The sequence below is a fragment of the Lagopus leucura genome, unplaced genomic scaffold (genome assembly GCF_019238085.1).
Source record: "Lagopus leucura isolate 7727_CA_CO unplaced genomic scaffold, USGS_WTPT01 Super-Scaffold_100004, whole genome shotgun sequence".
Taxonomy (NCBI): domain Eukaryota; kingdom Metazoa; phylum Chordata; class Aves; order Galliformes; family Phasianidae; genus Lagopus; species Lagopus leucura.
Window position 1 is genome coordinate 59,983,534 of NW_024962264.1, and position 16,192 is coordinate 59,999,725.

General features: G+C 37.8%; 1 protein-coding gene across 9 annotated transcripts in view; it reads right to left on the reverse strand.

Moving 5' to 3' along the window:
- ABLIM2 (actin binding LIM protein family member 2) overlaps nt 1-16,192 on the reverse strand; it is a 139,376-nt gene that overhangs the window by 55,287 nt on the left and 67,897 nt on the right. For all 9 annotated transcript variants that reach the window (XM_042871466.1, XM_042871470.1, XM_042871468.1 and 6 more), the window contains exon 7: nt 2,342-2,429. In XM_042871466.1, coding sequence (XP_042727400.1) covers nt 2,342-2,429 — 88 coding nt within the window. The remainder of the gene's footprint in view (nt 1-2,341; nt 2,430-16,192) is intronic.

Consider the following 16,192-nt stretch of genomic DNA (forward strand, 5'->3'; position numbering starts at 1 on the left):
CTATATAAAATAAGGATTTATCTGTACATTTTAATAGTAAAAAATAACTTCTATGTTTATGCTGGTCTGATATATAGGACATGACACAAAATAAAGCATTTCTCCACACACTTAAATAACATCAGTACAAAGTAAGTTCTTTTGAAGTAAATGGGAAGTTGAGAACTTCTGTGTCATAAATATTAAATATTTTTACTGGGTGGAGAACACCAATAGGAAATGTTTTGTTTTCAGAGCAGCTTGATAGTTTTCTTCACCAGTGGATTTTGGAAAGAAGATAGAAAGTCTATTTCCCAGAACGCAGGTGGAGAGCACCAGAATTTGTTTCAGACAAATAATCCAGATGAACTCAGACTAAAGAGGTACAAGACTGTAAATTCAAACTGAATACAATGAGTTTACTAAGTTTTTGAAGTTTTCTGAGGATGTAACTACCAAAAAATGGCTTAATAGCACCTTCAAATTCATGCTAGCTTATGCTCCAGTTATGAATGTTGCCCACTGAAGGATCTTGTCCCAGAAGTCACATAAGCACAGTTTTCCCAGTGGTTTTAAATAGAAATTAGATAACTTTTTTGAATGATTTACTCCCATCTGTAGTCACACAAAACTGCCTGGGTCATTTCACCCAAAATCATCTGCTGGCTGACTACTGGAGACTTTAAGGTCTGCAACACCTTAAGTAACTTCAGATTAGTTTAGTAAAGGAGTGAAGAATGTTTTCATAAAACCCTGTGTTTTAGCTAACACAGTCAGGACATCTGGTCAGGCAGCCCAAATATCTAATCATAGATCTTTCACAGAATTAACACCAGTTTCTAATGGAAGCTGTTCTTCATCTGAAGACAAAAAGTGTATTAAAAAATGTTGGTAGGAATGTTTCACGCACCAGAAAATAAAGTGATTAAGACAGTTTTTAAGTAACAGGACTTGAGCACAGTTTGTAATGATTTGAACTCAAAATTAGCACAAAAACTAACAGCCATCCTTAAAATAAACTGAACTTAAAAGTTTAATTACAGTCAGGTTTCTGAGGGCTTAAATCTAGAAACAAATCTGTAGTTTGATATCTTTTTTTTAAAGCACTGATTTCCCAGGGGATTTCAGTACTGCTAAGCTACTTTGCAATTGGAAGAACCACAGCATTCTCTGGCTCTTGAGAAAGAACACATGAGCATAGACAAGGATCATTATGTCCTTTAATGAGCTAGTTCTTGTAGTAAACCAAAGCAACAATATAATTGCCATTTTGAATAACCTACTAAATTATAATCAGATCTTACTGTTGTGTTTTAAGGTCTAACTTCTCCAGCTTAAAGAATGACTTCAAAGAAACACTTCAAGAAAACTGTGGGCAATTGCATAAGTTGTAATACAGATCTGGGCAAGCATGTAATTTTGAGATAACATACGACTTTGCAGTTCCCACATCTTACTGAGTTTCTCTTTTCTATCTTGTTTTCAGTACATAAGGCCATTTAAAGACATAGGCAAAAGCCTTCACTTCCCCTGGAGATTGACCCTATATTTAACTATGCATACCTTTTTTTCTTTGATACAGTTAAATTTTCTTTGGTACAGTTAAATTTTACTACATCTGAAACGCAGATTTAGTTTGTATCTATGTTATTTTTTAAAAACATATTATTATTTTTAATGAATTAAGTTACAGAGCTATTCTTCTATTATTACAGAGCTATTCTTACTATTGCCAGTAAAATTTTCTGACAAGGAAAAGTGAATTTCTCCTGTCCAAGCTTATGGTTGCCTCTGGTATTAATCTATTGTCTGGTAAGGTCTTCAGATCCATGGCATCCTCATCTCCACTTTCCAGGGGTATTTAGGTCCGACTGAAAGAAATTTAAGTAAGGATCAAGAGATTTTCTCCTTGTATGCAAACAGGTAATGGGCAAAGAACTGTTTGAAGATTTGCAGTGGCAGCTTTAGGGAACCTACTGTACTGTGCGTGTATTAACTTTAATCTAGACCACTTGTAACTGCTGAAAAAACACATTTTCTAGTAAAAGGAAAATTTTATAAACCTCACTGCCAAGTAGTTTCACCTGCTGGAAATAACTACTACTACTTCTTTCAATGATTAATACTTGCTATTGATTTAAATTAGGAGAGAAGTAATAGTGAATAAGAAGCAATGGGAGGGGAGGGGAAGGAACGGATATGTTTTTGCTTTGGTTTTGCTTTTACCTAACCTGTATGTATCAATCTTCACTTCTTTTGGTAGTTACAAAGTGAGAATACACATAATACAACTCAGCCATGAAAGCAGGTATGGGCAAGAGGGCCATGATGCCACGATGACTGCTTTGTTTGTTTGTTTTACCTTGAAGATACATTTCTTCTCCTTCTGCAAACATCCGACTGCACCTGACACATCGTGCACAAGTAGGATGATAATGTTTTTCTCCTGCCTGTTCAGGAAAAGAAAAAAAGTAGAGTAAGCATTCTAGTGAATTGTGAGACTTCATTATGAGAAGGACTCTTTTTCCATGAACTAGAATGTGATTAGAGTAAGTCAGTTAATTTCAATTAGTTCAACAATCTCCTATACATCAACAATACCTATTTATGATTATACACATTTAACTTTATAAAATCAAACTGTGGCCTTCTCTACTCTAAGAAAATTACCACGCAATAGTGAAGCTTGTGAATTTATGAAACAGAAAACATTCTTACAAAATGAACGCATTTTCCATGTAAACAATCATACTGTGCAACAAGTGCAAGGAAGCTTAGGAATTACCTATACAAGGCAGGTGGGAGGCCATATCCTTGAGCACAGATTTTATACTCACTGATACTCCTCACAACACCACTATACATATATTCTTAAAGCACATCAAGAAATATCTTGTGCAAGGAATGTTTGTATTTGCTTCGAAAGCAAAGTGTCTTGCAAATGATGGATACAGGAGTGCATCCATGAGAGACATGCAGCTGGGTAATAGCTCTGTTAGTTCAGAACTTACACTTTCATGTTCTGTACCCTAAATTCCTCACACAGATAAACCAGTAGACAGTGATCTCTGTAACAATACCATTGTGTTCAATTGGAATGAGTATGTGTTTGGAAAAGGTTAGTAAGTCATCAATTTCCAATTACATTACATAACCCCATTAATTTCAACTTTTTCACCTCTCACTTCAGACTGTTTTTCAAGAAGAGAAGACTACCTGGTATAAAAGAGCAAGGGATCTCCAAGAAGGAGACTCTGCAACCTCTCTGGGCAACCTCTTCCACTGCTCAGCCACCCATCCTGTAAAAAAGTGTTTTCTGATGTTCAGACAACTTTCTATGCTTCAGTTTCTGCCTATTGCCTCTTGTCCTGGCACCAGACTCCACTAAAAAGAGCTTGGTTTCATCCTCACTCCACTCTTCTTTCAGATACACACCCCTTTATCCAGAGTTCCAACCTACAACTTATGTGGTCTCTATATAGAACAGATCCTTGTTAAGTTCAAGAGCCCCAAAACAGGTCGTGGATAGGCTCCTAGTAATCCTTACTCTTCAGAAACACCTATGGAACCACAAGCCAGACTGTGGCAACTCCTCTATGTTCTCCTTGACCCCACATTCTGCAGTGCTAGACAGAATGGCCCACAATTTTAGGCTCATGGTCAACGACACTTCTATTAAGAACAAAAACCAAGAGACCAAGTTACTCTAAATTGAAGTTTGAATAAGAAATTGAGTTAACAATAGGGCAAAATGTTCTTATGTTGAATGTTTCATAAACTGTTTATCTGGAGAAGGTTGAAATAGCCATTAGAACTTTGTGTACCTTCAACAAGTTACTCTCAATTATTGTCCCACTATCTTTGGCAACCATTGCACCCTCCATTAAACTTCTGTTTCTTCTAAATAGAAATTTAACACTATTAATGCAAGAATGACTTCTCAGTGCTTTTCATTGAGTGAATGAAGTATTTATGATACTTATATTGGTATTTATATTGAATGGTATTTATATTGAAGAACATATTCTGACTCTGGAGGCTATTCTGCCATTCACAATGTCAAATATAGAAGCACAATAAATTTAGGTTAAAGAACATCTGTTTACTACTTCACAGCATGGTGTGAGTTGGAAGGAAAGACCACCTACCTCCAGACCTGCTGCCACGAGCAGGGACACATTCCTTAAGGTGAAACCTATCACATCAAAATTACTATTTAAAAAAAAGAAAACAACACACCCAAACTGCTTCTTTTTACTTTTCTTTTTATAGTAATGTTTGTGCACACTGCTGAGTGTTTTCTGCAGCTTTAGAACTGGAAGATGATTGCTACTTACTATGTCAATGTAAGACCTTAAATTATCATACCATTAAGTATCTGTAAAGGGTTTGAACCTCACAGGTTTTAAATTGTTTCCCTGAATACAGGTGTTTAAGGACAGAAGATTATTGAACTATTACCATGTAATTTCATAATATGTTGAAAAGAAGTATTATTTTTCTTGGAAGATTCATATTTCACAAACATTCCTAGTGCAATTCATAGTTGAATTGCATTAATTCAATAATGCAGCAGATAAAGTTCCCAGGTAAACAATATCTAAGGGAGTTCAGTTACTCCTATGCCAAAATAAACTGTCAGAATACATTCTCTTATAACTTGTACTGTAAGATACAAACTTTTGTTACGCTTCTCTTGTAACCAAAGCACAGAATACAAGACACATATATACATATATGTATACAATGCCAGACTTTTTGTCAGTATTTAAAACATTACATCTTTGTAAATGATAGATGCTAGCTAAATCTGAGATTTCAGACTTGATGCAGGAATTAACTCACAGTATTCTCAAAGGTTTATATTCTTTGCCTGATTAGATACCGTGAATTGTAATGAGACACTGGGAACTGGGTGTGTCAGGTCTAAAACAAAATGTCATCTCATTTGTCTTCATGCCAAAGGGGCTTTTGCTGGAGTCCCTCCCTCAGAGTATTTCAGAGTTCATCTCATAGCTGAGCAATTGATTCCATCAGAATCCAGAGATGTTATATGCAGCAACTGTTTCATGTTTTCAGTTTAGTTGTAATGATGGACTAGTTATTTTTTTCTTGGTTATACTGATGTAAGGGATTTTAATGCAAAAAACAAATTACTAACCGTATGTGTACTTTGCACAGTTTGAAAGCTTAGTTTGACAGACTGTTGTCTCAGTGTTGCTTGTTTAATAAAATATCAACATTGAGAGGCAACATTAATCTCTGAGAGATCTCTTATTGTTCATGCAGTAGATTATCATAGAATCACAGAATATAATGAGTAGGAAGGGACCCACAAGGACCATTGAGTACAACTCCTGGCTCCACACAGGACCACCCAAAAATCAAGCTGTATATCTAAGAGCATTATCCAACCAGTTTTCCACAAGCACTGAGCCAAAGCCTTAGTGTTCAATTTAAAGATGGGCTCACAGCAGTCCTAAAACTCAGAAAAATGTATTATGAATCACTTCATTCTTCCTAAGTAAGAGGGACCACTTCCTATGGCAGTTCTCTTCTGTGCAGTTAGTGGAGTTTTTTTGGACAGTCAACATGAGAAACATATTCACAGATATTCTATCACATAGATAGATATATACATATTTGTAGATGACTGACAACTCCCCACACTCCTCACTGAAAGCACGAGGGCCACCACAGTGTTACTGACTGTCCCACAGCACATCAACAAGCAAACCCAAGCTTCACTGAAAGCAGGACAAGTCTTTGCAGAAATGCATTTACAACCATGTTTTCTCATTAAACATACTTTAAGGCTTGAATACACAAAAGGGAGAAAGAAAAAAAAAAAAAAGAACCTGATGTGATAAGAGTGAATCACATAATTTAAAGCACAATTTCCAGACAATTAGGGGAGTAGTCCTAGAATCTGTAGGGAACTGAGAGCAGTAAGAACATCATGCCTGAAAAACATGCAGCGTAATTTTTACCAGAAAGAATAACCACTAAAAGTTGGGTTCTAAATTAGCTGTCATCACTCAGGGAAAAGATATTACATTATTGTAGACAGCTCAGTGAAAACCTCTGCTCATTCTCTAGCAATGGCTGTGATAACTGATGAAGTCATAAAACATATAGAAGAATGTATATATTGCAATTTAAACTCTATCATAATAACACTGCTATTCTGGTGTCTCTTGCCATTGTTGGAAGTGTAATAGATGTAGTTTTTTACTGCAGGTGATGAGCAGTAACTGCTTAAGGATTGACACTTGAGGGATTGAAGGATTGGAACCAATGTGGCCCAGAGCTCAAATTGTAAACTAAGACCTAGGAAGTAGACTCAAGATTTCTAATGACTCTCCCATGAGTGAAGCATAAGTACACCATTTCTCACTGTGTTGCTGACTTAGTAAAGTTATATGTAAAGAGAAGATAGAAAGTAGACAAAAACATTTAATGTGTTAAATAATTAAACTTGTAACTACTTGATTGCTGTCCTGACAGTGAAAGGAAATCTGTCTCATTATCAAAATGCATGGTAGTAACTGATGTCTTTTAACACAGGGAATCAAAAACTTGTTTAAGTGGAAAAAGACGTTAGACTGGTGTGATGAAACCATCATATTGAAACTCATTTTCTATGTTAAGGAGGCACAATGTAGATTGCTGTAATACTTCATTATTAATTAAGTCTCATTTGCTGAGATATCTAAATCCTATCATCCTCATATTCTAAAATCTCTAAATGAAGTCCTAACTGCAGACTATTTCGAACAAAGATAATGCAGGTCAACCTCCAAGGTTATGTGAAGGCATGGAGCAAACTGCAGGACCCAGAAACAAATTCAATAGAAGACTTGTATCAAGGATTCTTAGTTAGAATCTTTTCACATAGAACAAATCCACTGGAGAGTTAGGTCATCACTAAAAAGCCACCTGTTCAAGGAGAGGAAAACAGAATGAAGCACAAAACATCCAACAGTCTGTACCTTTGCATCAGGCAGCTTCTCACACTGAAAAGAACCAAAGATTTTATTAAACACACAACTCAACACCTGCTCCCTGTTTAAGTGGGAGTTACTATCTGTTAGAGAGAAGAGAGGAAAACAATTATGTAGTAGTGATGGACAGAAGTTTAAAACTTCGATTAGACTATAAATTGTTCTCTTTTCTATACTTTGTCTACAGTTTCCTTAATTTCCAATAACATGGATTACATTAAAAGTCACTGAGATTTCTGCAAGCGCACTTAATAATTCAGCTAGTAGTAGCAACACCATTCAGTTTAAAGTCACAAAGAGATGTGCTGTTCATCAGCTACTCACTAACAATTCTGCCATTGCATGCATGAAGTGGCACAGTATGTGAACCATACTGTCTCCATAAACTGGAATCCATTTGCTATTTTCAAATAGGTGTGATGATATTCAGAAACTAGATAAAAATTGCTGCTAAAAGTAGATGGCTGTGCTCAGTTGTCATATAAAATATCTGTTCATATTTATAGCAAAGCCAGATTTTTGCTTATGCTACAGAAGAACTTGAAGAACTGCTCAGTAGTAGCTGTATACAATAATGATTAACTTAGTAAACAGCTGCCATGTCATCTACAGATAACGAAGGGACAGGCAACATTAACCAGGCAGAGATATTTAGCAAAATACCTATTGTTCATGTTATACAACAACACCGAGAAAAGTGTGAGAGTCACAAGACAAAAGGAAAATTATGTGGAGAAAAACTGTTACTAATTCTCTTAGTCACGGTGGACCTGACTCACCACTGAGTCACTGCAGCAGTGTGCCAAGGCAAGAGAACTGTCTTAAATGGGGTTTACACCAGTGTAAATGTTGTGTAATGTTTTGAATCAATCCTTCTCCTCATCTTCTTATTGGATTAATTTCTGAACCCATCCAATGCCAAGAAACAGTCATCTGAATTGTTCAACCTATGCACCTACTGCATTACTTACAGCTTCGTATGTCTCACAAGTACGGTTGTTTCACATTGTGTCTTGGTGCTGGCTCATCCCTCTGTACTTCGCAGAGCCTTGAGACTTCCCACCCACATCTGAGTCATTTTTACTCCTTCCCACACACGTTTTATTCTTCTAGGTATAAAGTGCAGAATCAAATGTACCAAGAGGGACATTTACCTCAGAATCAGAGTAACTTATTATACATACTGGACACTCAAAACAATAAGTTTCTAATGCTTTAGGGAGAAATAAAGAATGAATAAAAGTTTAAAAGGGAATAATTAAGAAAAAGCAAGAATAGAAAAGGCTCAGCACTATTATAACAGCAATCTCATTCTGTGACATCTGCAAACAAGTTTTTACTAAGGAGCGATGTCAGCATTGCCACAGTCAGGCAAAAGCTGGAAAAGTTCAACAGAGCAATTTTTCTACAGAACTTTTTATACTATCTTGTAAATCAAAAAGGTTGAACATGCCTACAATCACTAATTTTGCACTCAGTTGCTTTTGTTATGCAATGACTGATCTGCCCCTTTTGACTTTTTCTGCTCAGCTTTGCAGCTTTGCCTTGCCACCCACTGAGACTGGAAAAGGCTTCTGTTTTCCATTTGCTCCATTACCTCCTTCATTTCTTTTCAACTTCCCTCACCCACTCCTTTGAACTCACTTGTGGCCCAAGAAATCTGCAGTTGGCTCTCACTTCTACCATCCCTCAATAAGGGAGAGAGAGAAAGAAAGGAGAAAGATGACTTGCAGACATAGTCCTCTTCCTTTTCAAGCTTGCAGCTGTGGATTTAGCCCACCCATTTCAGACAGGAAGAATGAATCTAGAACCAGCAGTGAACAGCCCTGGTGAGGAAGGATGATGTATCAAATGAAGGCAGCGCAGATCTTCTCATGCAGGGTGTGGTGGTCTGGGTTGCAGACACCTGAGGGCAGAAGCTGTCTTTCAATGTGTGCCTGAGCTAGGGCTGATATTTTGGATCTTCAGATTTCACTGGGACCAAAAATGCTACTGTTATGTGCAGAATGGACAGTCATAGTACTTCCTGAGAATAGGAAAGTACTGCTTTCATATTCATCAGTACATTCCTGAATACAAAAATCCTGAAAGTTGGGAGAAAAAAAAATCCCTTCGAAATACAAGAAACGAGCTGTATAGGCTGGTTTCCTGCATTGTCAGATGGGCCAAAGCATACTCAAGATGCTTTATAAGCAAAGGCACTTGTCATTAAGTGCACTTATTGCTACAGTGCTGTCACAATGACAAGAGAGAGCTGGAGGGATGCTGGTGTGATGCTAGTTGCATCATGGCTGTACTACAGGGCACTGAAGAGAAGCAGCACACCTAAGCCATGAATCAGAAGGAACACAAAGAGAGAAATCATGTGAAGGATGAGAAACTGAAGACATTCAAAATGCAATGCTTCCCATTGTCAAAATATTCAAAAATGTTGGCAAAGATTGCAAGATAATAATGCATCACCACAGCAACACAGTGCTCAGTAGGGCACTATAAGTGGCATACTATCTGCTGTTTGTATCTGATGCTCAGAGCATACAGGCTGAATACTGAAGTCAGTGCTTTGATACAAAACCGTCATAAGAGATTAAGACAAACAAAACTAATTAATAAGCTAAATTAATTTTTATTATGATCACTTACGATAGTTAGATAATTCTACATTTTTGCATTAAAACAAAGCAGTGCTAAGCGTTCACCTGCCTTTGAAAGGTCTATCCCGGAGCCTGGAATATAACTATGCACTAAAACTCCATCACATACAAGCCCACACAGGTACAAGTGCATAGCAACTCTGTCAGAGATCTTTTCCATCTATATGAGAGAAATTCTCACAAGAAAGTACATAACTGAAAAAAAATTACAAAGCAGTAGTAATTTTTACCTCTGTATGAATCAGTTTCCCACAGATTTTGAACTTCTCTTTTACGTTATTCAAAAATAATCTTCAGAATCCCTTACTTTGGTAAAAATCTGACAAAGCTTCAGCTATCACCAAAAGCACCTCACTGTGCTTACTCGAGAACCCTGAAAATTGACTTACAGGGTTAAAATTCTGCAAACAGTTCTTTTCAGTACACACTAGTTCTTCCTGACTTCTGAGGAAGTGAGGTTTTAGAGGTTCAGACAATAGTAATGGATAAGCATAGCTCTGAATTTCCTTCTGGAGAGAACAGACTGTTGCAAGAGGGAAAGGGAAAAGAATGAGGGTGGGACACAGATAAGGTGAATGAACCCAACATATTACAATTGGTCTACAGAAAAGGTTAAAAACTAAGATTGACAGTATTTATACGCTTATTGATTGTATTTCTAATCATATCTGTTTTAAAGGAAAACATTCAGTTGACAGCACTCGCCCACCCAAGTTCAGATACAGTGCTGATGATTAACCTGCACTTGCAAACCAGCAGCCCCAGACAAACACACATAGCACACCAAAACAGAGACAGCTCTCAAAGTGCAAAATGTCTTGCATCTCAGCAAGCACCAGTCATCGAAAGCTCTAGTTAACGTTTCCTACCTTCAATGGATTCCTTGGACAAGAGCTAATGCTGATTTATTTAGCTGTATCTTTTCCAAGTTTTCCTTCTTTTCTTGTGATGGAGAGAACTGTCGTGCAGAGCAGTATCTAAGTGAGGATTAGTACAGACACTCAGATCCTTCTGCTGCTCTGACAGCCTTCTCCAGGCTGATCATGCTACAGGAAATACTTCATGCACATAGACAGAATCACTTCTACTGCATGCTTCAGCGTTAATGCCTGCATTGTAAGCTGCTGGAGCACCTTTCACACATCACTAGGTTTTGTTGTAAGTGAAACAGCAGGGTAACGGGCATTTCAGAGCAAACCATTATTCCACACTGCGGGCAGAAATTCATGCACCCCGCTGTAAAGAATTAGTCTCGTCTATCTACTGTGCTGAGACTTTTGAATAGGGAAAGGGAATTGATTTACAAAGTGGTTGTGGCTGCAAACAGCTCAACCCTAAGGCAAAGCAAAAAGCAAACTACAAAAAAAAAAAAAAGAAAAAAAAGAATAAAAGATTCATGCTTTAATTAATAAGTCGCTGAGGTGTAACTGCCATTTAATTGACATATCCATAATTGACATTTCTAGGCTAATTCCTTTATAGTGCCTTCTGCATTTGTTCCTTCATTTTAAAGCAGCATATGCTTATGATGAATAGATTTTTTAAAATATTGATTATATTTTATAGACATTTACACATACATGTAAAACAGCAAAATGTTAACTCTTCCTTCCCCCATATGCTGAGTACCATGCTGCCATTTCAGAGGGAACATTTGGATCCATCTTCACGTTTGGCAAGTGATATGGGCATTTTCACCAGCTCAAGCAGGATACATTTATACCACAGCCACAGCTGTAAACCAGAGCAAGGTGGTAGACAGAAGACTAGTCAAGATTTGAAAATATCCCTCTGTCGGCAGCCCAGATCACCAATTACAGCAGTAATTGGTTTGCATGGAAATAAGCTTCCTGAGGCCTTTCCAGAAATATATAATCCTCCAATATTTTACATTATCAGCTTTTGTGCACATTAAATTCAAAGCAACAGTTTATAGCAGTGGAGAATCATCTTGAGCACGGAGGCCTGCTAAGAGGCAACTCAGACTGGGCAGAACTGCTGCAGTTGCCTATCTAGGCAATCACATATGATTTCCTCACAGCCCGCAATGTGTTTGCAATCAAAACACCTCCAGAGGCTGTCTTTGGCTGTGAAGGTTTCCTCTAAGGACCTAAGAAATCATTAGTTGAAACAGTAGATGAAGAGAAATACTCCCCAAGTCACTTCTTACAAGGGGCTATCAATGGTAATGAAGCCTTCAGAGCGATCTGTCTCAGGGAAGCAATTTTCTTTAGAAACAGAGAAAAGAGTTACTAGCACTGCCCAAGGTAGTGGTGGTACATCATCCAGAGCACAAAGTCCATCCATGCTGAGATGCACGGATTCTCAGGGGGCAGTGGGCGCGCAGGAGAACTACGAGCATCACAATAAGAGTCTAGAGCTGATTTTCATAGGATAAGAGGAAATGGTGTCAAATTAAAAGAGGAGAGATTTGGATTAGATATAAGGAAGACATTTTTTACAACAAGGTTCATGAGATACTTGCACAGATTGCCCAGAGAGATGGTGGGTGCCCCATCCCTGTAGACATTCAAGGTCAGGCTGGATGGGGCTCTGAGTAACCTGGTCAAGCTGTAGGTGTCCCTGTTCATCACAGGGGAGTTGGACTAGATGGCTGAAGGATATTAAAGGGTCCCTTCAAACTCAAACAATTTTATGATTCTATGATTTTTTAGAAGTATAGAAGAATTCAGCTTGTTTATTTTAGCAAAACTGAGGTTGACAGGGAATAATACTAGAAAGTTTTTCTTAGAGATCTTCAATTAAAAGGAAGAACCTCAAAAGAGCTAAAAATCAGTCTTTATGAGGAGAACTAGCAACTATGGACTGACCACACACAAACAGAGAGATGCTGGAATTAAGATTATTTTTCTAATTATCAGTTACAGAAATCCTGGCAGGATTCCCAGAAGGGAACCAGAATGTGTCACTGTCTGCCAACCAACCCCCTCCGCACAAAACATCAGCCTCCCCAGCACCTGCACAGGCTGTACTGAGGGAAAGACAGGAGACAGGGAACCTGCCTCTGTCCCCTCCAAGCAGAACACAACTAGAGATTGACTGAAGATCATTAAACAAACGCTAAGTGTTCTCTGGAATGAAAGGTGTTTGTTCCTCCAGGATCTGAGTTACCATGTGAAATACAGAGTATTTTTCTATCAAGGCAATTACACATATTTTATCTATTTTTAAGATATGTTTATTAGCACAAGTTGATAATAAATAACTGCGTATGACATTAAAAAAAGAGAAAATATATATTTTTAGTGCCAAATAGATTGGAACACAACAAAATGGGGAAAAAAGGTTATAAAATCAACAGCTTATTATTTTAATTATTTGCATGAGGTTTGCTATTGCTGGATGGGGAACAGAACTGCAGCAGAAGCTCATGCTCTGAGCTATAGTTATAGCACAAAAAGATAAACCCTAAAGGCTTTCAGTTGCATCGCAGTTTAAGTCAAACTACAAAGTAAACTCCAGCCATATCTTGCCACTGATTTTGGATGGTAGGTTTATCAATATAAGTGATCAGACCAAAATCATATAAGTTTCTAGGACCCCTACAGGGCGGATGTTGCATGAAGCAGTGCTCTTTAGGTTTTCAAACCAAATCTTGTCCAAACAAGCACTGGTGAGAAGATTTTTTGCAAAAATAACTGCAAAAATGTTGCCGTTTAAAGCAATACAATAATTCATGGTCTCTACAAGTCAGCAGTTTAACCTCATTTGTAGCTTTTTCAGTACAAGTTCCCTGGGAGACTGGGGAAAAGACAAGGTGGACTGAAGAGGAAGACACAAGAAAGAAGTTAGTAACACAGCTATCCTGTGTTTGAGTTTCTTTACTACGTGAAATGGAGCTGGCCCTAAGAAAATGCACAGAATGAAGAACTTAAGTTAACTTTAGTTAATTAACTAAATTATCACAGTATTTGGCGGGCAGCTTACAATTAATTATCATTAATTCACAATAGTTGACTCTCCCTTCCTCCTCTGCTGAATAAACACTTTAAATGAACTAGTGTTGGAAAGGGAGACAGCTTTTAAAATCTGGGCACAGAACAATTGTGGAAGCAGCTGTCCTCCTGACATTATCACAGAAATCAGAGATGGAAAAAATCCTATTAGGTCATATAGTCCCGCCCTTTGTCATTGCAGGATTGTTCCCTAACGTAGATTTTCCAGTGCCTTGTCCAATCTAGTTTTAACATGATCTAAGTGATAGCTTCCAGCAGCTCCCTTGGGGAACTGTTTCTCTGGCTAAGAAGTATCACTGACAAATCTTTTTCCCCTTTTTATCAGCCTTATTAATTATCAACCTTTTTATCACCTTATTATTTCTATGTATTATTTCTATGTCTCTCCAGATTATATTTCAGGCCACAGAAATAAATGCTGAAGTACTGAAAAATACTTCAGGATTCCAAACAATTCTAACAGAAAATGTATACAATGACAAGCAGCCACAGCTACTTTTTGTTTTTGTTCTCCTGACCAGGAGATGTACAAGTGTCCCAGCAACCTGACCAGAGACAAACACAGAATGTGATACTGCACAGACAGAAAAGATCAGCCCCAACTTTAAACGCTGGAATAAATCTGTCTGCTGTAGGCAAGCAACAAATGACTTAACTGCATTAGCAATGGATGTGGTCTCTGTGTTCCTTCAAATTGGTTTGCTTAAGGCGTGAGTTTTAGTCTCTCTTCCTCATGATACAATGTGTGCACTACCTCCTTACTCAGCTACTCTTCACTTCTGACACTACAACTCAGTGACCATTTTAAGTGATCCCTGAGAGAGATTCAGACACTGAATACTAATGTACCTGTTGTAATCCATTGCCTGCTTCAAGCTAACTTCATCTTGGCTTTCCTGTACGGAAGTGACACTATCTGATACTGCTGTGATTTTACAGGTTTTACAAAAGTCCTCTCTTGTACTTATCTCCTCTCTGTTTTAAAAAAGCTTACAGAATCTGCATCCGTACTTTTGGCCACATTTAAATAGCACAGGTTTCAATCAACACTGCTCCCAGCCTTCGTGAGTACCAAAATAATAAGAGTATCAATGCTGCCATTTTTTTCAACAGAGGAATGCTGCAAATGAGTGGGGATAGGGGAGAGAATATAAGAAGCCAAATATCCTCCAACCAAAACCTTACCTAGAACTACAACGATCTACATAATCAGGGATGGTCAAATTCGTACAAAATCTTTAAAGAATGAACTTGTCTCAAGTTTATTTTGCTAACACTATAACAAAAATAAGGAACCAAACTGTGGGTAAAGATTTTATCAAGTAAAGAGAATATTTTTTGTACCTATGTTATTAGGAGTTTAAAATCCTGAGATTTTATAAAACATTTCATAAAAACAATTGGAAAATGCTTTCCATGCATTAACCAAAACACCTCATGATGCCAACAAATACGGACTCATTGTTCCCTTCGGCTTACCTCTTGATCCCCTCCATAGCTACTACTGTCCACCATTTAGATAATTATTCCGTGCATGACTTCTAGCAGCTTTGGAGGATGCCTGTTGTGACCACTTTCTCTAAACTGTGATATTGAGTGGAACAAACAGGGATCTGAGGAACCTCTTCCTAACTCCAACTCTGCTAGGGCTCAGTTGGATCACTGCAGACAGACTCAAATTCTATTTAGATCAAAGAACTGTATTTATTTCTGATGCTCAATCAGTTATGTGAAAATCTGGTTTTGAAAAAAGCACCTACGCTAAATAACATCTTTAAGTTTTAGAACAACAAACTCTGAAAAACAAATCTAAAAACCCAATAAAAGCAACAGAATAATATAGCTTACTTTTGGTACAAAAATAAACCTCAAGTTATTCATTTTACTTTTTCATGCGTCTGATAATGTATTCATTTCCCACTTCTACTTGAATGTTCTCCAGTACTATATTTACCCATTTAAGAACTTACCTCGAGTACTGTGTCCAGTTTTGGGCCCCTCACTGCAAGAAAGATATTGAGGCCCTGGAACGTGTTCAAAGAAGGGCAACAAAGCTGGTGAGGGGTCTGGAACACAGGCCATATGAGGAGAGGCTGAAGGAGCTGGGAATGTTCAGCCTGGAGAAGAGGAGGCTCAGGGGAGACCTTATTGCTCTCTATAACTTCCTGAAGGGAGGTTGTAGTGAGCTGGGGGTCGGCCTCTTCTCTCGTGTCATTAGTGATAGGACCAGGGGGAATGGTTTCAAGCTACGGCAGAGGAGATTCAGGCTGGACATGAGGAAGTATTACTTTTCAGAAAGGGTGGTCAGGCACTGGAATGGACTGCCCAGGGAGGTGGTGGAATCACCGACCCTGGGGGTGTTCAAGGAAAGGCTGGATGTTGTGTTGAGGGACATGGTTTAGTAGGAGCTATTGGGAATAGGTGAACGGTTGGACTGGGTGATCTTTTAGGTCTTTTCCAACCTTAGTGATTCTATGATTCTATGATTCTATGATTAAATATAAAATTATTAAAAGAAACAGAAGACAATTATAAAAGTCATCCATATGACTTCATAATTAAACTCGTGTTGACAGTC